At 34.9% G+C, this 27290-nt stretch overlaps 1 protein-coding gene across 46 annotated transcripts in view; it reads left to right on the top strand.

Annotated features, from left to right (window-relative positions):
• The window catches only part of LOC6585204 (sodium channel protein para), a 67719-nt gene that overhangs the window by 38598 nt on the left and 1831 nt on the right, over positions 1–27290 (top strand). For 8 of the 46 annotated variants that reach the window (XM_044010624.1, XM_032732686.2, XM_032732684.2 and 5 more), the window contains 11 exons: positions 1013–1200; positions 1272–1476; positions 4081–4292; positions 5480–5887; positions 7077–7250; positions 12591–12713; positions 14893–15015; positions 16892–17086; positions 17634–17879; positions 20374–20644; positions 25800–26104. In XM_044010624.1, the coding sequence (XP_043866559.1) occupies positions 1013–1200; positions 1272–1476; positions 4081–4292; positions 5480–5887; positions 7077–7250; positions 12591–12713; positions 14893–15015; positions 16892–17086; positions 17634–17879; positions 20374–20644; positions 25800–26104 (2450 nt within the window). Of the gene's footprint in view, positions 1–1012; positions 1201–1271; positions 1516–4080; positions 4293–5404; positions 5888–7076; positions 7251–7933; positions 8057–12590; positions 12714–14892; positions 15016–16891; positions 17087–17633; positions 17880–20373; positions 20645–25799; positions 26105–27290 lie in introns of all 46 variants that reach the window. The other 38 variants (XM_044010596.1, XM_044010600.1, XM_044010561.1 and 35 more) reach the window with 10 other exon arrangements.

Raw genomic sequence — 27290 nt, 5'->3', positions numbered from 1 at the left:
TGAATGCAACAAAATCTTCTCTGCACTTTCTATTTGCCTTGCTCTAGGTAGAGTCCCATACTGAAGTAATTGTGAAGTGAATGGTTTATGCAAATTTATGTGTTAATTTTTACTTTTCATTACTCACTTATAAAACTAGTAAATCCTTTTTATATGAGAAATTTATGACGAAGAAAATTTATAAAATCAAAGCTCAGGACTAAATTAGCTTGAATCGGGAAACGAACTATGAGATATTTACAATTTGTGTTTAATTGGGAATCTGTGAATAGATGAAAAATAACTAATATCACGAAATCAATAAAATTTTAAACTTTTAGAAATATTTTTAGTTTGTTAGATTTGTCATTAGAGTCCGTATAGCTTGGTCCGTGAAAGCAACATATATTTATAGGGATAGGGATATTCATTTGATATTTGCGCTGTGCTATGTTTAAGTTGAGTTTAAGTTTCGGGTCTCATTGCCAGGCACCAGGCGCCGGGCCTCTGTAAGTACTTTAGCGCGATTTCTACTTGAGCAAACTTTTCCTCTAGCTTACTATACTCAAAGCTCTCTTTCTCTCTCTCTATCTATCTTTTTCCAACTCTCTTAACTGTATTGTTTTGTTTACCTACTGTACCATACAATCTATACCTAAGCTTAGCGAGACAAACTGTCCATCTGCAACTTGGCTATGCGATTTTGTAGCTCAAGAGCGGATCGCAGTTTGTTCTCATTGTTTTTCTTTTTCACTCCTTGTTTTTGGTATTGTGTTTCGATTTCTTTTCGTTTTTGGGTTTGTGAATTTTGTACGACTTGTCTCGCATTTTTCAACACTGTTTTTGCGTGCTGCTGCCACAACAACTTTGCACACGCTTTCTGTATGTGGCTTTAGTAATTGAACAAGAACACAAACTAGAAACGATAACCGAATAATACGAAAACCTATTCCCAAAACACAAACAGACGCATATTGTACAACTTATTGAATATTTACTGTACTTGTTTGTTCGATCGTCACGCCCCATACAGATCACAAGGATCGCTTTCCGGATGGCGATCTGCCGCGCTGGAACTTCACCGACTTCATGCACAGCTTCATGATCGTGTTCCGAGTGCTATGCGGAGAGTGGATCGAGTCCATGTGGGACTGCATGTACGTGGGCGATGTCTCCTGCATACCATTCTTCTTGGCCACCGTTGTCATCGGCAATCTTGTGGTAAGTGCCATCGTATGCTATGATTGGTGGCAATTTGTGTTCACATTGTGGTCTTTCATTTCCGTTTGCAGGTTCTTAACCTTTTCTTAGCCTTGCTTTTGTCAAATTTTGGTTCATCTAGTTTATCAGCACCGACTGCCGACAATGATACCAATAAGATCGCCGAGGCCTTTAATCGTATTGGCCGTTTTAAGAGTTGGGTTAAGCGTAATATTGCTGATTGTTTCAAGTTAATACGTAACAAATTGACAAATCAAATAAGTGATCAACCATCAGGTGAGAGGATCAACCAGATCAGTTGGATTTGGAGCGAAGGTTTTTATCCACTTGTTTTCACTTACTAAACTACTTTTAATTATATAATATCAACTACTATTATCAATGATATCTAATTGCGTTAACGTTAACTTCAACTCACAATTGGCTAACAAATTCCATATCTTCTAGTTTGACCAACAAAAATCAAATATCAAAACCCAATTCGTATACTAAAACCAATCTTGTTCCTAGTTGACAATTTGCGAAATCAAAAATTTTCTAAATCGATAACCAAAAATAAACTACCCAAAACTCTTTAGTTAGTTAACCAGTTGTACCCATAGTCCATATCCCATGAATTCAATAATCGATAAATCGATATATCGCAACTATTTACAATCGAATACAATCGAATAAAGACGTTCATCTCGTTCTTCAAATTAAACTTTTTCGTTCATATTTTCTTATCGTTTATGGTTTCCGTTCGATTCGAACCAAATTGTTGTTGTTCGATCCTCAATGAGAACTATGCGCATGTACATAGTATATGTATGTATGTGTATTTCGATATATGTACATGTATATGTACTCGCCACTCCGTACTCGTACCACGTATGCATCTGGGGGCAACAAGAACTGCAACTGCGCCGAGTGTGACATATCCGCTCACCTCATACCCTAATATTCTACCCATAACTGTTTTATATACTTATATAGTTACTATACGACAAATAGAATCGTAGTCTCGTCATATTATACCTAGCGTTAGATGTGCGTATTTAATATCTACTATAATAATAATAATAAGTCATAAACACATCTTGTTTCCTTAGCTAGATATCGACTGTATCTCACAGTATATCTCTCGTTACCTTCTTCTTCTACTACTACTACTTTACTTGATATTATTTTCATTTTTGTTTATTCTTTTCATTTTTTACATACGTGTGTACATATGTGTATATGTATATGTATTTTGTATAGCTAGCAGCTCGAACTCCTCGTATTTGTATTCGTATTCGTCTTTTGGGCTCGCGCCCACAGCTCACAAAACTGTTCATAGAATAGAATAGACTTGTGTCGATCGGTTTCATGACTCCCCGCTGCCGTCGCCGCCGTCCCTCTCATACCTAGTTTTGATTAACAATATATTTGCACTTTTTGAAACGATAAGGAACGAACAAAAAAACATTAAAAAATTTGGTCAACATCTGATGCGAATATCCACATTAGCGAATTGCCAATGGTTAACATGAAATTTGATCTATATATAACTCTAGATACCCAATAAATTATAAAAATTGAAAGTAAAACAGTGGATTTGATCCTTCATAGTGATACGAAACTTTTCTCTTTTTTTTTCGATATCGATATTATTGTTGTCTGTGTATATTGTATAATGTATATTGTATAATGTATAATGTATATTGTATATTGTAAATTGTATATGTATGGAATTTTTTGATTTATTTTCATTTTCGTTTTCTCGAATTTTGATTTTTAACAAAAGTTACAAACAAATTTACCGCTAGCACTTGAATTGTATTTGACATATAAATATACATATATTTTTCGGTTTTGTAAATGTAAACTTAGTGCTTATGTAATACCCATGTCTATGTCCATGTCCAGAAGCCAGCAGTAGCTACATACATATGTATGTATGTATATTATGAGCAGCTGCCTTCTTGACTGGACAACTTCATGTTGATTTTCGCCAATTAGCGATCATCGATCCGAGCGATCATCATCTAGCGATCATCCCATCTCACTCTGCAGCTCTTTCTCTGGGCGCCCGTTCACAGATCACGTTAATCGCTGTTGTGTTGTTCCACGAATGGCATCAGCATGCCAGCAGCGTTTGCTCAACTGCATCCAGATCAGCGATCGAATGTTGTGCGATCGGTTCATTGATCGGTTGAGCCAGCGCGCTCATGTTTTCTGTTCCGTTATGTGTCGTGAATCAAATAAAAAATTATTAAAAAGTACTAAATATTCATATGATATTAATCGCATAACTATCTATATTCTTTTCATTTATATAATGTGGCTTTCATGATTAAAAAAAAATATATATAAATAAAAAAAAAAATACATATATATAATATATCCATGTATTGGCCAACGTATCGAACGCCTTAAAACTCATTCACAATCGACAAAATCAAATCGAAAAAATAATAATAACAATTAACAACAAAAATCGTTCTATATATCTCATCTAATCAACCAATAACGACAACAACAACGACAACAACAATGATAAAAAATACAAAAAACAACAAAAACAACAACTCTTGAATGCGAACGGCAACTGCTTTGCTTGTGTTTGAAATTTCAATTGAAATACGTGCGAATGTTTCGTGCTCGCTTTTTGATTTCCCTCCCATCACCCATACATGTACAACCATATATACGTATATGCTATATAATATATGTGTATATATATATATATATATATTTGTGCTACGCATATGCTGTATATATATACATCTATATATATATATATATATACATATATATATACTATATATAATGTGTACATATCGAAAAAAAAAATTTGTTTAAATAATAACAAAATGTAAAAAACAAACGAAACAAAACAATATTTGGATACGAAAGGCAAGGGCGTTTGTCGTTGTATATCTGCAGAGCACGGTGACAACGAATTGGAGCTGGGCCACGACGAGATACTGGCCGATGGGCTGATCAAGAAGGGCATCAAGGAGCAGACACAGCTGGAGGTGGCCATCGGCGATGGCATGGAGTTCACAATCCACGGCGACATGAAGAACAACAAGCCGAAGAAATCCAAATATCTAAATAATGCAACGGTAAATAAAACAACTCGAATTCGATTATCTATCTATAAAATATACATATGCATATACATATATATGTATGTATATTCTCTGTTTGGATCATGATATATATGTATGTGTATGTATGTATATATTTGTGTGTATATATATTCATAGATATTTGATAAATAGATTATGTGCGTATGCAAATACACTGCAAACATTTTTGCGTATAGAATATTGTAGGTAAAGTGTATATGGGGCTATAGAAGTCTGACTAATTCTCTTTTCCTCTATAGCCAACATGGATTCAGTCTGCCTTTTCAATGCTCCCAGCTATATACTCGAGGAGGTCGTTGCTTTTCATTTGTCATAGTATTAGTTTGTTAAGCCTTGAGTGGACTGTGGTGGGTAACTGGGTCTGTGGGGCAACTGCAACTGTGGGGCCTTTGCTCAGAAATCATATCAAATGTAGCTGCCATTAGGAGAGATAAACACGCCTTCAGTATGCCACGCCTCCAGTTTTGAGCTGAGGTCGAGCAGATTTCCAGTCCAAAAATTTACCTCTGAAATTTACCTCTGATTGACGAGTATTTCTATGATCTTAACAATTTGCGTGTATTTGTGTCTATGTACATGTGTATGCAAATCCCTATGAATATATACACATATTTAGGAATATATATATACGATTTCCAACTATCTATGTATGAATATAATTCTTATATATACATACCTATACAGATACATACATATATACATAGATATATATATATAGCTATATGTATATGTATATATATATTTATATATATATAAATTTACATATTTAGACTAATTTTCTTAACGACAACAAATTGATTTATATTATTTATTCATTTCCTTTTCGTTCATTTATTAATTAACTTTTTTACATATAACTGTCTATGTGTATGTACTATAATGTTTGTGCGTGTGTGTGTGTGTGTGTCTGTGTGTGCGAAAAAAAACTCGACCAACCAACTGAACCTGACACTTGAACTGAAAACGTTCTAAAATATATATATGAAAAAAAAAAAAAAAAAAAAAATTAAAAAATAAAATAAAATATACGAAACAAAAACAAATATATATATATATATATAAAATATATATAAATAATTATACAGATGATTGGCAACTCAATTAACCACCAAGACAATAGACTGGAACACGAGCTAAACCATAGAGGTTTGTCCTTACAGGACGACGACACTGCCAGCATTAACTCATATGGTAGCCATAAGAATCGACCATTCAAGGACGAGAGTCACAAGGGCAGCGCCGAAACGATGGAGGGCGAGGAGAAGCGCGACGCCAGCAAAGAGGATTTAGGTCTCGACGAGGACCTGGACGAGGAGGGCGAATGCGAGGAGGGCCCCCTCGACGGTGATATCATAATACACGCTAACGACGAGGATATACTTGACGAATATCCAGCTGATTGCTGCCCCGATTCGTACTATAAGAAATTTCCAATCTTAGCCGGTGACGAAGATTCGCCGTTCTGGCAAGGATGGGGCAATTTACGACTGAAAACTTTTCAATTAATTGAAAATAAATATTTTGAAACAGCTGTTATCACTATGATTTTAATGAGTAGCTTAGCTTTGGTAAGTCGACTACAACTACAACTACTTAAAAAACAATTTAAAAAATCCAATTTGCCAAAAACGCAAAATATTTTTGAAATTTCTCAAAAATATTTGCATTTTATTAAATTTGCAAATTAATTAAAGAAAAAAAAAAAAAAAAAAAAAAAAAAAATGAAAACTAAGTAGTTAAACAAGCCTCGCTTAAACTTTACCAAAGTTGATTGCTTCATTATTAAATATTTGATTTGAATTTTGATTTGTTACTAGAGTCAATTAGCCTAGTTGAGCTTAGCTTAGATTCAACAATATTACAAATACGTTCATTTACATATTTATTTAAGTCTTCATTTTGCTGTTACTGGTAGCAACACAAGACACACAAATGCTTAATGCCTAATCGCTTGAGATTCTCAAATATTTTTTAATGATATATACATATATGATTTAATTCTATAGACCATGTGATCCAGCCAGCCAGCTTATTGCTGTTGCTATCAGTAGTTGAGCAATGAATTTGATTTGATTTGAATTCAAATTTCTTGAGTTGTTTTTAGAGCTTTGATCCCCGCCCTGAGATGATGTTGCCTTTTGACCTAAGCTTAGGCACATTCCAGTCAAACGGTTTGTGTCTTTGCCTATGCGCAAAAGCACATGGAATACCCTGTAAAAATTGCAAAACAATTTCAATTGGCATTAATTGCGTAGGGCTTTTTGTCTAGCTAGAGAAGTTTACCGATAGCTTTCTGTGAGAGACGCTTATGCGTATTATTTCAAGAATTTTGTCTTCAATTTCTTTGAAAATTTTTCTTTAATTGCGTTTGACTTTCATTTGTCCGTAAACGAAGAAAAAAAAAACGAAAAAAAATAAAACAACACTTTTTTCTTGCCTCAAATAAAAAAGAAGAAAAAAAAAAAATATAACAATAATACTAATACTACTAATAATAATAATAATAAATGAAGTGTAGATACTCGAGTATGTGAGTAAAGCCAGTAATGCGGCAGCTGCTCCAGACTTACGTAATTACCATATATTGCTTATCGATTATCTAGCTTCTTATACTGCTTCTAGATACCATATACAACCTCTCTATACTTATCTACTTGTACTTGTAATGCAAACAAAAACTTCTTTTACAAATAACTTGAATACCCCACTCGCCCCCACACCAATCAACGACTCCAACTTCGACTCCAACTCCGACAGGCTTTAGAAGATGTTCACCTGCCACAACGGCCGATACTGCAGGATATTTTATACTATATGGACAGAATATTTACGGTTATATTCTTCTTGGAGATGTTAATCAAGTGGTTGGCGCTCGGCTTCAAAGTGTACTTCACGAATGCGTGGTGCTGGCTTGATTTCGTTATTGTCATGGTAAGTCCATCTCGTTGGCCGTGTACAAATGCTTTCGATTCTCTCTCTCTTTTTTTAATTTACTTAACAAATCACGAACCGAATCCGAATCACAATTTGTCCAAAGTTACAAAAAAAATAAAAATAAATTATACATTAACTCGAATTAGGTATAAAAAAAATGAACAGAAAAAAATTAATACCTGTACTATATCTATATATATCGATCTATATACACTGACTGACATCTGGACTCTATATTGATATATTTCGAAAATAATATATAAATAGAATTTTCTAGATTTTTTGTTTTTGCCTATTTGTATAACGGTTAGGAGAGCTACATGTATAACACATCTGTAAACAGTAGTACAACAGAGAACCCGTAAGCAGCCATGTAACATATGAAACCCAGTTGAAAACTTAGACTATAAAAGTTGTAGAGTAACTAGTTAGTCATTTATCTAGTTTAGACTAAGCCAAACTACTATCTGCACACATATTATATATATAATATCTATTCATATATATATAATAATAATTTTAAAAACATATATAGATCATGCGATCATTCGAATTTCACTCGAGTTTTAATTTACGTATGATTTTGAGTTTGCATTTGAGTTGGAATTTGATTTTTTGAGTGGTTTCCGAAGCTGTTCATGCTTAAATACATACTATGTACTTATGTAATGGTCGTTTAGCTGTCGCTAATCAATTTGGCTGCGGTCTGGTCCGGAGCCGACGATGTGCCCGCCTTCCGCTCGATGCGGACCCTACGCGCTTTGAGGCCATTGCGCGCCGTTTCGCGATGGGAGGGCATGAAAGTAAGTAATAGACGCTCTCTCTCTCTCTCTCTGTTTCTATTTCTGTCTCTCTCTTAAATAGTACTCGTGTATCTGTGTCTTGCGCTCGCTCTCTCTCTCTCTCTCTCTCTCTCTCTCTCTATCTGTCGCTCTGTATGTCTGTCTGAGTGTGCGTGCGTGTGCGTGTGTGGGAGTGCGCATTAGCTACGTCCAATCCCATATTTATATATACATATACATCTGTGTACCAACTATATTAAATGTTGTAATACTTACTAATGTTATCAAGCTCTTATATGTACACAATGTGTATTAACTGTTATACTATCATACAAACTCAATATCAAAGCCAATGGCGATTGTCAGCTGTGCGCTTGATGTTGTTCGGTTTACTCTCTTAGCCAGAGCTCAGAGCTTTCAGCGCTGTGGCTGCGACAACATCAAGAGCATTTCTTTCTCTCGCTCTATTTCTCACTATCTCTCTCTGTATATCTCTTTATGTGTGTGCTAACTGCTAAAATTCTTGGTGTGTGCGCGCCAAGCTGCACTAATTGTATAAATGTGCGTGCCGATCGTAATTGATCCGTTGCAGCAGTTCTAACTGTTATATGCATAATTTATATATGCCTAACTGTTATACGCTTAGCTGTTATACGGCTAACTAACTATTATTCGTTTAACTGTTATACGTTTAACTGTTATACACGTAACTGTTATACGTCTAACTGTTATAAGAATAACTATTTATTATGCGCTCAACTGTTATATGCCTAATTAAGTTCGCGATCTTCCAATCATGAGTACTTCCATATATATATACATTTTATATCTATATATATATTTATATGTATATAAGTATGTATGTGTGTGTGTGTGTTTGTTGTCTGTTATATATTTGAATACTTTTGTTTTTCGTTTTTTTTTTTTTTTGTTTTCGATTATCATCGTTGTATCTGTGTTGATTACCAAACAATTATTCACACTGCGCTTAGAGCGGCGCTCTGCTAACTGTTATACCAGCCAGTATGTACATTTCTTTTGTGTTTTTTAACCATTGTACCTAACCATCCACAGCAATCAATCTATGATTAAAACTGTACCACATATACCTACATATGTATATGTATATGTGTGACAATTGTATTATAAACTATAATTATATCAAACGTTTATATATCTACATAATGTTGCATTAAGAGTTCAATCATGTTGCAATCGTATAACAAATAATTCTATATCTATGTATGTATGTATAACAGTGAGCTAATTATCATTTGGAATTAATTTCTTGTCATACCCAAAGTTAAATGTAAGAGAAGGAGCTTCTTCTTATTCGTTGGTTATCGTTTTGGATTTTTCTGTTATATACATATTCCAGTCATGTGCCAACTATATAACCATATACATTTACCTATGAATGTATGTATGTACATGTGTATTCATATTCATATTATATATAAACGTTGCCGCTGTAACGCTTTAGCTTTGTATATTATGTATTCCTCCATACTGTTATACCCTGTTATAAGATCAACTCAACTCAAGTATATATAGTTTATAAATAGATTATATAATCGCCTAGTGTAGCATCAGCTATAGACTGTAATCTAGGCTAAGTCCGTACGTATAACAGCTGTATTATCTGTATATTTAGTGGTAAGCCGAAGCTACGTACTACTTGCTAAACCATTAAACACATTGGTTTGCATACCCATCCGTATGTAAATAGATGCGTATGTAAGTAGTTTGGTTCAAACGCAATCCGAAACTCAATCAAGTAGTGCCCTTAGTCGACCCCTAGATTCTCGAATACCCGTATACCCGTACTCCCGTATCCGTTATTTAATCTTAGTGTAAACCGTAGCCATTGTCTCTCAACTCTATCTGCCATTCTGAATCACTCAATCAATAAAGGGATCCATACCAAAACCCCCCCGAAACAGCTCAAAGGCCTTGTACCTTAGCGGCACCGAAGATACTATAGTCATATATATATTTTTCTTAAATATGTATATATTACCTATTTCTTGTATACTACTATATATTAGGCGCATAAGCACCACCACTGTACAAAGACGCGAAGAGCAAAAACCTTCTAGACTTCTACTCGAAAAGTCGCCTAGTGTAAAAAATACAACAACAATCCAATCAAATCCCCAGAGATATACTATTATTATCGTTGAACTGTAGGTAATATGAATCGTTTGTATATACATAAACATATATATATACCGTTGTCCTGTAAATAGGTATTTCTTATACTATATATATATATATGTGCATCGCAATAGAAACGACAGTCGAATACAAGTGCAATTGTCAAAATTTGACAGATTGCGTATACGCAGTGGTGGCAGTGTTTTACTTATATACAAGCCGCATCCAAAACTTAATCAACCTGGCTTAGGGCTCTAAGAAATCCAATTGCGTGCGTCGCACGCCCACACACAGCTCCATTCGAGGCCCGGCCAGGCTAACGAACGAATATATCAAGAACTTTTGTACCTACCAACCAGCCAATGAAATCCCCGAACCAATCGAGTCCGGCAGCAAAGTTTGAGCAAAAATGTGTCAATATAAAGACAAAAGCCAACAAAATAATGACAGCCCCATCAAATGAAACGAAAAACCTAGTGCGAACGTTGCACGGCGGCACAATGGACCCACAGGCAATGCAAACGTCACAGATTGCTCTAATCTACAGAAACAGACACACACACTTACACAGACAGACACACGGACATACATACTAACTGACCTACACACATCTACACACCCACAAACGATGTGATAATATTGGGGCTTGTATATAGGGCAGCACCTAGTATTCGAATACAATGAACACTCTAACAGTACTCGTAATCGTAACTGTAATTGTAACTGTAACTGTAACACTAGCTGACAATGTCGATAAGAAAATTGAATCATTTGGTCCATGCGTCTCTCCCGATTGGCGTTTGCATGCCGGCCTCGTCCATTGTGAAGCTCTGTGCAGCTGTGAGGGGTGCAACACGAAATGTTTTCTTCTTTTTTTATATACGAAAATCTCCAATCCCTCATTGAGTCAATAGTTAGTATACAAAAAATATATATACCCCTATCATCTCAGAAATTTCTTCTCAGTACAGACAGGCTCTCGATCATCCCTCAATCTAACAATAGCCGCCCCTAGGACAGGCCCTTGCTCTGATAGATATGTCAGGCTCCTTTAAGAAAGGTCTCGCCGTTGATTCTATTTATCAACCCTCCCCTATAGAGGTGGTATTTCTCTATTGTTCTCTTTTTATCTTACTACTCATAGTACTACCCACGCTCTTCATATGTCTTTTAGAGGCAGCAACTTGATATCCTTTTGTCGTATGCCAATTCAACCTCTGGAAGGTCTTTCAATATCTAAATCTTCATTTTACACAGACCGTCTCTTGATTACGCATATGTAATTCGATTAGATTAATAAAATCTTATAACTACACCAAATTGTTTTTCTTTTGTCAGACAGTCTCTTGATCTCTTGTTCACTTAGAACTCATAATACTACCAACTGCTATATCTATTTAGTATCTCTTCTAAACAATCCCTCGATGTCTGTATTCCTTAAAGCTTTTATACAACCACCCCGAAACAACTGTTTTGATCTCTTTTATTCTTAAACCTCCTATACTTAATCTTATAACCACCCCATTAAAAAGAGCTCTTCCTTTCACAAATACAGACAGGCTCTCGATCCCGTTGACCTTGACAACTCATTGAGCAACCCATTGTTCTGCTATGTACTCAATTTAACCAACCCAGTGTTATGAGTGTCCCTCCAATCCCGCCAGTTGTGTTGTTGTCGAGTGCTCCAACTACCCTCGAGCATTACTTGTACTTGTCCAATCGTAGCGTATTCTTGAACCACAGCTATCAATGTTACATGCATAACGAGTATACTATAAGTATGTACTACTACTACTCCAACTTCAAACTATCTATCTATCTATCTATATATATGTACGTATCTATTAACACGTTCCATGTATGTGTGTGTGATCAAGTCGAAATAACTATACTCCAATATATGTGTTTATCTACCTAGTTGACTAAATACTTACATATGTTGTATGTGTTTTGCAAGTACTACAAAAATATATACCTTAAATACCTCCATCTTATTATTATATATATACTATATACTATATCATAAACAAAATACTAGGCTACCATATAAGTAATGTCGATTTAAGTGCTAGGGCTGCTCAAGCCAAATGCGAAAAGCAACTAAGTTCCGTTGAGGTTCGTTTACGTAGGTTTCGCCCGACTACAGCAGGCAGCAGTTGACATTTATATATATATGCTTATAATTCAGTTATGTATGTATTTGAAGAAACAAGAACAAGTACGACAGGACAAACACAAATCCAACTTAACCCAAAACAAGAAACAGAAATGAAAATATCAAATCAAACAAAAAATGGAAATTCGAAACCCAAATTATCAAAACACTTTTATATTAATCGTAACTTTATTTAAAATAAATTTGTTAAACTTGGCACTATTCGAACTATATCGAAACTAGGTATCGCTTATCAACTTCGTTGCTTCACTTGTTGGAGCTGGTGGTATTCAAGCCTTCAAGACTATGCGAACGTTAAGAGCACTGAGACCACTACGTGCCATGTCCCGTATGCAGGGCATGCGGGTACGTACTTTCATACATTAAACCAATTACGTAAAAAATACTTAAAAATACCAACAAAATACCAAATACCAAATACAAAACAACCAGAATACAAAACAGCAACAACTTCTCAATACTACATATTCCAATATTCATTCATTCAGTAGAAAAAAAAAATATTTATCAAATTCAATCAAAATTCCACAGCGATTTTCATTATGATCAAAATCCAAAAACAAAATGGCTGCCTGTGCAGTTGTCAACACTCTCTTATACGCGCGCTGATATAATTTACTCTTATACACACACACACACTCATGCCACAACACTAACCAGCCACACACACACACACACACACAACACACACACAAATACCTCTATCTATTAATTAGTTAAATATTTAATCATAAAATGTATTTAGTCGAATTATTAGAAAAACAGTTAAATACCAACAACAACAAAATACTAAAATTAAAAAAATACTTATCAACGTGCAGCAGATAAAAAACTCTATTTTTTGTTGTTGTTAATTTTCCTAGACTATTTCGTAACGTTAAACAATTCTAGATTGCATCCATAATTTGTCAACTGATTAGCTCAATTTATTTATATACTCAAACTCTTGTTATTATCGAACACACGTTATTTATATGCCTACATTAAATATACATCTATAAATGTATATAAATATATATATCTTATGTTTTTAAGTACCGTTAATCGTAGTGCCTTTTTTACTCTCGTACATAAAACTCAATTGGAAATTGAATATTTTAAACTCATTAAATCTATAGCTCACTCAACACCCACAAATTGTTCTTCAGCATCTCGCTCTCTCTCTCTCTCTCTCTCTCTCTCTCTCTCTCTCTCCCTCTGCCTCTTTCTGCTCTCTATCTCTCTCTGCCTCTCTGTCTCTCTCTCTCTCTCTCTCTTTGCTGTGCCTCTCTCTCACTCTCACTTTCTCCCTCTCGCTCGCTCTCTATCTCTCCTTATCTATCGCTCTTTTGTTTTTAGCTGTTCTAAAGTCAAACTGCATTATATGCTCCAGTAGAGTTACATATCTACAAGAGATACCGCTCAGTTATATCAGTCGAAAATTACAACACATACATACATATAAATACATCTATCTATACTAATATGTATGTAATCATTAGAATCTACAATTGACAGCGAAAGAAACTCAAAACAAATTGGATTTAAAACATATGCTGAATTCTGAGCACTTTCGATGGAATCTCTCTATCTCTCTCTCCCAGTCATACACACACACACTCTCTCTCTTTCTCTCTTTGCTCTTACTCTCATCATCTATAGCCAAAAACCATATTTAGTTAAGTTATTATATTTATATATACCTATTTATATCGTACGATTACGAGCACCAAATGTAAATCTATTTTGTAGCTTAGAGTTTAATGCACCTCAATGAACTCTTTTCCGTTATGCTGCGTGCCTCTTGCTTTCATGACCTGTGCAAATGTGTCGTCTAGTGCTATGCCAATCACTCAAGCTTCTGCTGCTGCTTTGTACATATATAAATAATGTGATAACTAATCGACTGTTAAATCAGTTCAACGCTTGCTGCATGCTGCAACTGATGTAGTTCGAACAACAACACAACACAGAACATCACAAGACACATCACGAACATCATCATCATCATCATCATCATCATTATCATAGCATACTAAAGCAGACATCACATCATCTCTCCCTCTCTTTCTCTCTCTCTCTCTCTTTCTCTTGATCTGTCATACACACACACACACACACACTCAACTGATCTATAAATAGTGTAACTGTACTATATCATGCTTACTACACATACTAACTACAACAACTCTAACTTATATAACTATAAATTGCTAACTTTTATTGACAAATTGACTAAATAACTCTCTCTGCATTTATTGTATTATATTCTATATACTCCCCCAAACCAAATAAAAAAAAAAATAATAACATAATTCACCAACACAAAAAAAAAAAAAACTGCTCCTGATATCCACAACTATCCACATCAACCAAAAACCTTCCCAACATCGAACATCGAAAACGACGACCCGAAAAAAAATCAAAATCAAAAATAAAAATGAAAATAAAAAATAAATAAAAATAATATGAAATTCGCATAATTAAAATACAAATCAAAAATAACAAATAAAATGATATCGTAACAAAATTATCATGAAACCAGGTCGTCGTTAATGCGCTGGTACAAGCTATACCGTCCATCTTCAATGTGCTATTGGTGTGTCTAATATTTTGGCTAATTTTTGCCATAATGGGTGTACAGCTTTTTGCTGGAAAATATTTTAAGGTACGTTCCCATGTTTTTACCAAAAACAATACAAAACAAACCAAAAATTCAAAATACCAAATACAAAATAAACCAGAAAGCAAACGAAAATATATTTATATACAAAACGAAAGTCCAAAACTGGTACAAAGAATCTTGTGCCACTTTTCGACCCGAAATCCAAGCAGCCATTAATTAGCAAGAAATTCAAAGAAAATCAAATCACTCGATCTCAAATCCGAATTTTAATGGTCTTCAAACTAGACCTGTGAAATGCGTATCTTTGCATCTATTTTTCGTAAATAGTTGATCGAAAATGAAAATCAAAATTAATACTCGAAATACTCGCACTTATCTAGCCTACTCGTTCGTACGCTCGTTCGTACTTATCCCATATCTTCTTCCTTCATTGTTGATTTAAGTGCGAGTATCAGAGCGAGAATGTATTCGTACTTGTCTAGGAATCAACTTGTAAATATGCTGCTGTACATACTCCGGTGTATTACTTACCCAACTATCTATGTATGCATACATATGATACTATATGTATACTCTCTATGTACTATGTACAGAGTGTGCTGTATGCTGTATGCTGTATGCTGTATGCTGTATGCTGTATGCTGTATGCTGTATGCTGTATGCTGTATGCTGTATGCTGTATGCTGTATGCTGTATGCTGTATGCTGTATGCTGTATGCTGTATGCTGTATGCTGTATGCAGTATGCTGTATGCTGTATGCTGTATGCTGTATGCTGTATGCTGTATGCTGTATGCTGTATGCTGTATGCTGTATGCTGTATGCTGTATGCTGTATGCTGTATGCTGTATGCTGTATGCTGTATGCTGTATTCTGTATTCTGTATGCTGTATTCTGTATGCTGTATGCTGTATGCTGTATGCTGTATACTGTATGCTGTATGCCGTATGCTGTATACTCTGTGCAATGTACCTCCGATAATAATGCCCAACTGTCTCGCGTCCTAGATAGCATTTCAGTTAGGCACAGAGCATGAATAGTTGCATATCCGAATTATAAATCAAGTACTCAATACACTTAACTCCAAGTTTTATGCGACACTCGACTGTTGCTGCACCAATACAAATGCAGAAAAGAAAAACCAACCAATTAACCATTAATTAATTATATTTAGTACACTCGTTTAGTACTAGAATTTAGTTTTGCCTTTTGCACAAAATACTCTTTAAGAACTTAATCTCAGTGCTAGCCCAGTGGCAGCAATCAAATGCTAAAATATATATATATAGCCACTTATATATATATCTATATATAATGCTAATTAGCTGCTGAAACTACACACTCACACACTAACACACACACACACACACACAAATATACATGCAACATGCCTTTACAAGTTACTTGTAACGAATTTATTTGTAATTAGCTGTAGCTTAGCCTAAATTTTTTTAAAATCAGTGACTGCTTTTACACTGCCTAAAAAAAGGAAATAAACCAAGATAAAAAATTTTTTTTTAAATATAATGCAGTCAAGTTACTTGATAAATTGACATATATAAATTTTCATTGGACATCGAAGCCCAAATTCAGTTTAGTATATTTTTGCTTCAAATTTTGTATAGATAAATATTATAATATTTATATATAATAATAATTTTGTAAATCGTTTTCTCTGGCTTGTTACTGTTCCAATTGAATATTAGTAGAATTTTGGGCAGTGTAGAAGCAGTTGTAAATACATTTGCCTAACATAACTTACGCATAACTGAAATTAATTTATTTTTAAACAAAATCTCAAAAATATGAAAACACAAAAAAAAAAAAAAACAACAAAAAAATCAAACTCTTTCAATGAAAACACAATACGATGTCGATGCTCCTGATGACAATGATGATGCTGGCGATGCTGGCCTCAGTGCGAAGATTTAAATGGAACAAAGCTCAGCCACGAGATAATACCAAATCGCAATGCATGCGAGAGCGAGAACTACACGTGGGTGAATTCAGCAATGAATTTCGATCATGTAGGTAACGCGTATCTGTGCCTTTTCCAAGTGGCGACCTTTAAAGGCTGGATACAAATAATGAACGATGCAATCGATTCACGAGAGGTAATGCTCTTCAGTTCCTTTCCTTTTCCTTTTTCTTTTCATTTACTTTACTTGCCTATATGCATATATACACTATATAGTATATATGAAACTAAGAAAAAAAAAAACTTGACGCTCAATTCCTGTTTATTTGGTTATGCGCTTTGAAAAGATGAACTAAACGCAATCCTATATATAAATATACTATATATACTCTCTCTATACGAATCTTTAAGTATTTAACGTAATTTTCAATTAATCGACATTTCTATCTATACATTTTTTTCTTCTTTTTTATATGAACTACAACAACAACAATACCAACAATAACAACTACAACAACACAATACAACATAACAACTATCAACTACTGCTCTGGCCACCCACAACAACAACAACAACAACAAACCACACAACAACACTGCCGTATAACACTAAAAATGATCCATTCACAATAAACAAAAACAACAAAAACAAAAACGAAATCCTCAACCGATGACAAAATTGCCAAAAACACGAAATTCCAAAAATCTATACATCGTTATCGCTATCGATAAACGATAACCAGGTGGACAAGCAGCCGATTCGTGAAACGAACATCTACATGTATTTATATTTCGTGTTCTTCATCATATTTGGATCATTTTTCACACTCAATCTGTTCATTGGTGTTATCATTGATAATTTTAATGAGCAAAAGAAAAAAGCAGGTGGATCATTAGAAATGTTCATGACAGAAGATCAGAAAAAGTACTATAATGCTATGAAAAAGATGGGCTCTAAAAAACCATTAAAAGCCATTCCAAGACCAAGGGTAAGACAACAAAAATAAATACCAAAAACAAACCAAAAAAAAAAGAAAGTACAAAATACTAAAAGTATCATATAAATACTAAATAACATAGTAAGCCAACTGAATAAAAAAATAATAATAATAATAATTAATAATAAAAATTAACAATGAAAAAAAAAACGAATATTTATTTGAATAATCAAAAACAAACATAAAATAAAATAAATAAATAAAATAATATGAAATATATATATATATATAATTTGTGCAATGCGAGCTCAAAAAATTAGATCTTCGATTTTCAATAATTTTTTCTAAAAACTTTTCGAAATGGCATCAAATCCATTTCAAAATACTCAGCTCGTTTGCTACACATAAAACGAATACTAAATGATATATCAAATATTTCCATATATATATACACACATATATCGGAAATGAAAACATGAATAATCAAATAATGCAAAAAACAAACGAGAAAATAGTTCGTGATCGCGTCATCTGTGCCAATCGTACTCAATTTGTATATATATATATACACTTCTCTCTTTATATATATATACTTATATATATATATATATACTTTTTTCTATGATTTAACGAAAACCGAATATACAATTATAACAATATTATAAACGAATACCGAACTGGGACTGCAACGCACTGACTCCGACCCGACGAATACCCTTGCAAATCTGTTAACAATCCAATCTCAAATTCAAATTCAAATCTAAAAAACAAAAATGAAGGCCCTGTTCTCTAGCAATATTTTGTTCAAGTTGAATAAATGGATCTTAAAACAAGCGCAAAGTCGAGTCGCTGGAATAGCTGCCGTAGTGTGTGGTATGCACAACCTGTTAAAGGCACAAACTACATGCATGCATATATATACATATATATACATCTCCTCTGATATATATACATATGCATACGTGCTTAAACGTGTATGTGAAACATCTTGTGCATCGGATCGATATTGATGAGGGCACGCTACCGCTGCCATTGAGCGGACTCCTTGAAGTATATACAATGCTCTCGACATACTACTGTTTGTTTCTTAAATAATAATACTTAATACTTCATTTCAATAACAATATTTAAGTATTGTGTCCGTTTGGTTGTCTGTACTTAAACATTTTTATGTCTGCCATTTATAACCTAGACCAACATGAAATTTATGCCAAAATTCAAAAAAACAATTCCAAAATTCTCTGTAAAAATAAATAAAAAAAAAAAAAAAAAAAACAATCAATTTATGTATATATGCTCTCTCTCTCTCTTTCTATTTCTCTTTATATATTTATAAATATATATATATATTTCTCAATATACACTCTCTTGTACTCTCTCTCTCTCTCTCTCTCTCTCGGCAATCTAAGTGCATGTTTCTTCATTTCTTTTTATTGACTAAATTTCAATTAAATGGCACGTGAATCTGAATCATGTTTGGGCATGTTGTGTAGCGTTAGAAGACACAAATCAAGTTATGTTAGACACAGCTACGAGGCATGTTCCGATCAATGAAACGATCCAAAATTCAAGACTTTAACTAAATCCCCCTCCTCTTGCGGCCCAACGAACATACAATCAAACTATCAGACCACGACTGTAGCAGCACGTTTTATACTAAATACTCCTAACTGTACTCGAAACACCAAAAAGAAAACATACTTAAATAATCAATCAATCAAGTAACCAATTAATCAATAATCAACTCAAATAATCAATAATCAATTGCGAATGCTGTCTGTCCTTAAGATGTAGTGTGAATGAAAATGTCTGCTCTCATATTAAGTAAGAATTATTCAATGATAATCAAAGCGCACCGACTCACTGTTACACCATCAACTCTAAACTGTTCTTGCTCTATCTATTAATATCTATTCACACACTCAAATGTTGTCCAATTTACGCATACTCTACTGTACATACAGGTGGGCGCGCGCTGATCATGGAAAAAAGATTGCTATTGGCACAGATCTACAACGCAAAAAGCATTTAGGCAACGATAAACGAAACGAAATGAAACGATATCAAATCAAAGCTAATCTATAACATATAACTAATACAAATACTAAATCAAATATAAAGAAAAACCAAATATACTTATATAAAATACCAACTAAGTGTGGAGTTGGACTACTCTCCGTATTAACTAGTTACATAAGTACAGCCTATGTCTATGTACATACATGGTATTGTTAACTAACTACAAGCACATGCGTATGTATGTGTTAGTGTATATGTACATAACCATATACATACACATAAGTAATTGCGATCGTGCTTAACCTCAAACAAGTACTTATACCAAACTCTTCTATTTTCTTTTTTTCTTATCTCTCTTCTCTCTACTTTGGGTATCCACGACGTCATCCCAAAAAAAAAAAAAAAAAAAAAAAAAAAACGAAACCAACAAAACCAAAAAACAAAACAATTTTATTTGATATTTTTGATTTTTGTTTATTTTCGATTCCTCTCTCTCTCTCTCTCTCTCTCTTTCTCTCATTTACAGTGGCGTCCACAAGCAATAGTCTTTGAAATAGTAACCGATAAGAAATTCGATATAATCATTATGTTATTCATTGGTCTAAACATGTTCACCATGACACTCGATCGTTACGATGCGTCGGACACGTACAACGCGGTCCTTGACTATCTGAATGCGATATTCGTAGTTATTTTCAGTTCCGAATGTCTATTAAAAATATTCGCTTTACGATATCACTATTTTATTGAGCCATGGAATTTATTTGATGTAGTAGTTGTCATTTTATCCATCTTAGGTAAGTAAAAATGCCAAAAACTTATCAATTTTGTACTTACAAATACCAACAAAAAATACCAAAAAAAGCCATAAAGCTTAAATAGGCCCCAGAAAAAAAATATATATCCAAGTTCCAAACCCAATACTCCATATAACCGTACGCTCTTGCTGTATGTGTGTATGTTTCTCTATCTGTCTCTCTCTCTCTCTCTTTCTGTCTGTCTCTCTCTATTATTTTGTGACACAGAACGCTCTCCTTATTCCTTTATCTATATATATATATATATATACATATATATATAACATAAACTTCCTTATAATTGTTACTAACTTTGCTGTCGTTCTTAAACGTAAAATGCAATTTCCCAACAAGTATTCGTTTAAATGTTGATTCGTAATTCGTTATCGTAATTCTTATTGTTGTTGTTCTGTTAAAAAAAAAAAAAAAAAACCAAAAACCAAAAAGTAAAATTAACTAAAAAATCGTAATCTAATTTATTTGTTGTTGCTTGTTCACATAATGATTTGAGCTCGTTGCCAATTCCCACATAGACCAGACTGTCCATACAGTCGTGGCATAAATAATTAGTCTATGTTGACTGGCAAGGGTGCTGAATTTTATGTGAAACAAACTAATGTCGTTGTGCTTAACGTATTCCAAATGATTTGTTAGCTTGTTATTTTAGTTGAACGTTGACTTTGCTGAGAGTGTATAACAGTCAACAGTTGTTATACTGATGTGATGTTAACTGTTATACCTTGGCTAAGTATATTCCATATGATTTCATAGCTTGTTTTTCATTTTAATGTTGGCTTTGCTAAGAGCGTATAACAGTTGTCAGCTGTTATACCACTGCTTTTAACTGTTATACCAGAGCAATACCTTTTTTGTTTCCGTACGCCTTTTATAAATGTTGTTCGTTTGTTGAAAATTACATAGTAAATTAATTGTATCTATTGTATTTGTTTATTCGAAATTAAATTAAATTATTAAATTTAAATGTGTAAAGATTAAATTGTTGAACCTAATTCATGTATTGGTGTCCATACATATATGTAATTAAATTGATGTTGTAACTGTCGTTGAAACCTTATTGAAATATCGATTCTTGAATATTTTTATCAATTATTAACAATTACATTGCAATTATGGTTTAATCAATTATAATATTCCTTAAGTTTTATTTTACAACTTTTACCGCCAGCCTCGCTCAGAGCCGAGCAGAGGCGAGCTCTGCTCAGTTTTATTGCTACAGCTTAACAATCGCGCATACGTAAGCACACACAATCGAATCGAAAGCGAAAGCGAAATGAAAATAACAACATGTGACAACAGTCGCGGCCAACATAATGGGAATACCTCAAAATATGTATAGTTCAATCGGAACTCCAACCCGAATTTTCGTTTACTTTTTACTACTTCTTCTTCTACTTCATATACTTTTCAATAAATTTTGGTTCGTTTTTGGATAAGCAACTCGATAGATAAGATCTTAAAATATTTATATATATGGCTATGGCTCTATGTGTGTGGACCAAACATCCAACCAAAACTGTACAAAAGATGGCTTAAAATATGCTTTACTACATTAATACTTGCAACAGAAAGCTTCCATTTTATACTACTCCATGTACATAAAAGGGATGCTGTTATCATTTCTGCTGCTGCCTGCCCGTTGAATCTAACCAACGACGAATTCCGCGCCAGTTCCCCCGCCCCCAGGCCCATCCTTGCGTTAGCCCCGTATCTCTGCTGCTGAAAAAAAAAAAAAAAAAAAAAAAAAACTCTTGTGCTCGAAGTAAGACTCTCCGATAGGCGATGCCCTTCCAATTACGTATATAACTGTTTTCATTTTCGGATTATGATTTCATGTGCGAAAAAAAAAAGAAAAAACTCGCTTCAATCTACTCCTAAGTAACTTGGCCAAGGGAAGCCCAAGGCTAAGGTTGTTCTTTTGTTTCCTTTACTGTTCTGATGCTTTGCTTCTTTATGTGACACACGCGCCAAACGTTTCTCAAGCGCACTTTCAATAAGTATATTTAAAAAACAAAAACAAACAACTTTCAATATCAATTTTAATGCCAAACTCTAAAGCCAATGCTTGACATTTTTTTCAAACGCCTTAAAGTATGCTTCATTCTTTGGCTTCGACTGTTCGACCCAAATGCAATACGCCATGTGATATCCTTATAGACGAATATATTAATACACGCTTTTAAAACAAGACTAAGACAAACCAAACGTACAAAATAGAAAAACTACGCTTTGTAAATGCAAAATGAAAAACAAAAAAAAAAAAAAAAAAAAAAAAAAAACTTTTGATAAAAAACGTAACATATAAGCGAATAGCAAATAACAGCGATTTACCTAAATAAATAATAAACAAACAAAAATGCTAAACTATATCTACACACACACCAACACACATACACACACACACACACACACACACAAAATGGCTTGCACAGAACGCAAAGAAAAACGAAAATGAAAAGTTATTGATAAAGACGACGATAAGATTCAATCAGAGTTAGGTGTCAACAGGCATTCCACAACTCTCTACCGATCTGTGCGATTGTCGGTTGCATAACTCTGTCAGCTACTGCCCGGTATACAAATTTTGACGATTGTCAAACCCCATTCGCCCGGCCAGCCAATGCAATGGCCGTGCGCACTGTTTAGCACACATGCGCGTACGACTGCTGCCTTGGCCCCAAACACCTGGCCGCACCTTCCAATTTATAGTGTGTAGCATAACTGGTTGGATAACGTGACCCGTTTATGATTTAGCTCCGCCTTATATGTTATGCGTCCCATTGGCAACCATGTTGAAAATCCACCCAACTCGAACTCAAGCAAATACCGTGGCACTAGCCTGAATCTTCTTAATGGTTTTGGTCCAATCTGCAATGGAGATTATGTACTTTACTATGAACGTAGTAAAACGCATACTATATATTTAGATAGATCTACCTATACCTGGTAAATAGCCCGACGCAACCTCAGCAACTCCCGCATCGAACCAAAGTGGGCAAAGAGAAAACAAGAAACTAAATATTTATGAAAAATCTCATTTGTGTTAACTAGTTTTAGTGCTTATCATTTGACTTAATATGTGTAAAAAAAAAAAAAAAAAAAAAAAAAAAAAAAAACAATATATATATTTTTCTGTTTTGTTTTCACATTCACTCCACTCTATCTATCTCTCTCGCTCTCTTGCTATATTTCGCTCTCTCTCTCTTTCTCTTTTTCGTGAATTCGCTCCCGTTAATTCTCTTTTTTGTTAATTAGCCTGTCATTAGGCATAACGCATAGGCATTCAATACTGCTCGCTATGCTCTTCTTCTTACTCGCCTCCATTTTACAATTTCAACCAATCGCAACAGTTCGTTTGTTCAGCCAGCTTTCAGTTGAGTTGTGTTTAGTGTCTGCCCACTGCCCAGCTATCAGTTGTGTGTAGTGCCCCCCATTTCCCTCTCGCTCACACTAGTGCGCATTTCGTATCAACTAGAGAATGAGATGCCAATGAACATATTGTTTCAAAATTATTGTATGCAGCAGTTGAGCTGCTCTCGCTCCCACTCACTTTTATCTTGTTCTCTCATTCTCGCGCTCTCTCTCTCTCTCTCTCTCTCTGTATCTCTCGTGCTCCCTGAGCGCGATTGGGCAACAAACGAACTTTTTGCTGATGTTTGGCACTCTTAAAATATGCTTCGGATTATCGCTAAAAGTTAACGACGCTCACACATACCACTACTACATATGCATATATATAAACAATGTATATGTATATCTCTTAACCCGAACCAAATAATGAACAAAGCTAAACGAGAAAAGCAACAACAACAACTTAAAGCTCTTAAGTCAACTCTATGAAGACATCTCTAAAGACATGCGCCACGAGATGATTTTCGATGCCAACGCCCAACGCCCAAAGCCTACGCCTACGCCCTCGCCTACACCTGCGCATACGCCTGCTGCTGCTTTCAACGCCTCTGCGCTAGCAAAAAAAAAAAAAACTAAACTAAATACTTTTTTAAAAAAATATTTTAAAAAACAAATGGATATCCTCTACTAAGTGTTGCTGCTTACCGTTGCTCTACAAGTTACAGCTAAAACTTTTACAATTTTTCATTTTTCCTTTGATTTTCTCTCTCTTTCTTTTACTCAACATACTCATGTGTACTATGTCTGTATGTATGTATGTAAGTTGTATGACACTGCTGTATACCCGTACTTAAGAATACGTATATCTGTGTGTATCTTATGTTGATGTTTTCCTTTTAGCTATTGTTTTGTTTTCTGTTTCGTAACGTAACGGTATCGACTACTAACTCAGATATTGTGTATATATGCATATCCTATGATTGTATTCAGATGAAATGATATTAACTATGCTTAGCATCATGAAAGTGGATATACTATACATAAAGATCGGGGCTTACAAAAAAAATCGTATATATTTAGAGAATATATGGATCCGACGATCGTTCTGTATAGTCTATGGAACCTTCTATGCTAAATGCTTGCGTCGAGTTTCGATTAAATTGCAAACAGTTTCAATTCCTCTCTCCTTTATCCGCCCTAAGAGCATTTCTGTTCTTCCTCTCTTATGGCAGCGTTGCCATATCGCTTAAAGACTTCTAATTTGTTGTCTGCTCAGAAAGGCTTTGCAACTTAATGGGAAATTCAATTATCATTTCATCCGACAATTGTACATACTATATGTATATCCTATATCAAAATATCTATATTTGTATGTATATGTATTTGTAACTGTATTTGTATTTGTATATGTATTTGTTTGATTTTTTTTGATTTGTTGTTTGTGTACGAATCTTGGGTAAATCAAGCGAACAACTGTGTCTGTGTGTATTATCCTAACGCTTTCAATATTTCAGCTATGTAAATTGTTAATATTGCGCTACCCCGCCCTCCCAGCGCCCACTACTCGTAACTTAATTTGTGTTTCTTTGTTTTAGTGTCTTGTTTGTGCAACTCTGATTGCGCTGAGCCCCTGTCACACACAGAGGCAATCCATTCCCCATCCCCTTCGATCCCCCGGCCCCATTTGAATTCCCCACTCTAGTTAACTCTAGTTAACCCTACTCTAGTTAACTGCCATCAATAATTCTGAACACTAAATTTCTCAATCGACGCTCGCGCTCTCCAGGTCTTGTACTTAGCGATATTATCGAGAAATACTTCGTGTCGCCCACGCTGCTGCGTGTGGTGCGCGTGGCCAAAGTGGGCCGAGTCCTCCGGCTGGTGAAGGGCGCCAAGGGCATACGAACTCTGCTATTCGCGCTGGCGATGTCGCTGCCGGCGCTGTTCAACATCTGTCTGCTGCTCTTCCTGGTGATGTTCATCTTTGCCATCTTCGGCATGTCGTTCTTCATGCACGTGAAGGAGAAGAGCGGCATCAACGATGTCTACAACTTCAAGACGTTTGGCCAGAGCATGATATTGCTGTTTCAGGTAAGCGTTTCTGCCACAATTCCGTTAACGGTTTATGTTGTCTATTGTTGTTGTCGTTGGGTGATGTTGCCACGCCCCCACACTAAACACACCAAACCAAACAAAACCACCACCACCAACCACCCAGCATAACCGCCCAGTGCAATGCGAGCGGTCTGGCAGGTCTGGCACCTGGCGCCGCACAGCCTCTGGCAACGTTTCTGTCCGCGCTTAAGCACACACAGAAACGCAGACGATCGGCCATCGTGCGATCGTGCGATCGTGCCATCGAGCTATCGGTCTATCGGTCTATCGATGCTGATCGTCTCCACTAATGTTGCCACTTGCCGTGTGCGCCATTTTGTTTTAGTGGCAACATCACAATGTTGATTCAAGCTGCGGTAGTTGTTGGTAAAAGCTAAATTAGAGCAAGTTTTTTTTCTCATTCACAATTTAATCACGTTACTCCTTGGTTATACAGCTCATCTATATGCCATGCATATCAGCAGCTTTAAGCTTGCATCAGTGAGCTTTCAGCAACTTCTCGAACAAGTGAGCTGGAGCTCATTTTAAGCCATTTTGCTCAAAGATCATAACTGATCCTTAAAGCATATATTATTTTTGTACATACCAATTCATTTAAACTCCAATTTTTTTTTTTTAAATTAAATCATACCCTTAGTTATTCATTCATGTATAAAAAAAAAAAAAACAAATCTAATTCAGCTCTATCAACAAATGCCAAATGAAATTTTGGAATTTCCTCATGACACAATGCAAAAATAAATAAACAAAACTTTCGCGCGTTTTCAAACGCCAAAAGAAATACAAAACTACGCTACGCTCTCTTCCTCTCTCTCTCTCTCTCTCTCTGTCTCTGTCTCTCTCAATCTAAGTCACTTACACATATACACTGACTCTCTTAAATCCCCGCTCTCTCTGTCTTTGTCTTACTCTCTCTCTCTCTCTATCTCTCTATCTCTCTGTCTCAGTTAACTGTTTACAACTATTTGAGCTTTCGATTTGCTCTGTTCGCAAAACCAATTCAAACGAACGAACAAAGCTCCCGCTTGCATTTACCGTTCCATAGTTTGGCCATCAAACCGTTATGCGACTCAAGACTGGCCGCCACACTTACTCACACACACACATACACACACAGACACATACATGCATTCTATGCATATCCATATCCAGTTGTATGTGT

Source organism: Drosophila mojavensis, unplaced genomic scaffold (genome assembly GCF_018153725.1).
Source record: "Drosophila mojavensis isolate 15081-1352.22 unplaced genomic scaffold, ASM1815372v1 contig_136, whole genome shotgun sequence".
Lineage (NCBI taxonomy): Eukaryota > Metazoa > Arthropoda > Insecta > Diptera > Drosophilidae > Drosophila > Drosophila mojavensis.
This window is presented reverse-complemented; position numbering and strand designations above follow the sequence as displayed.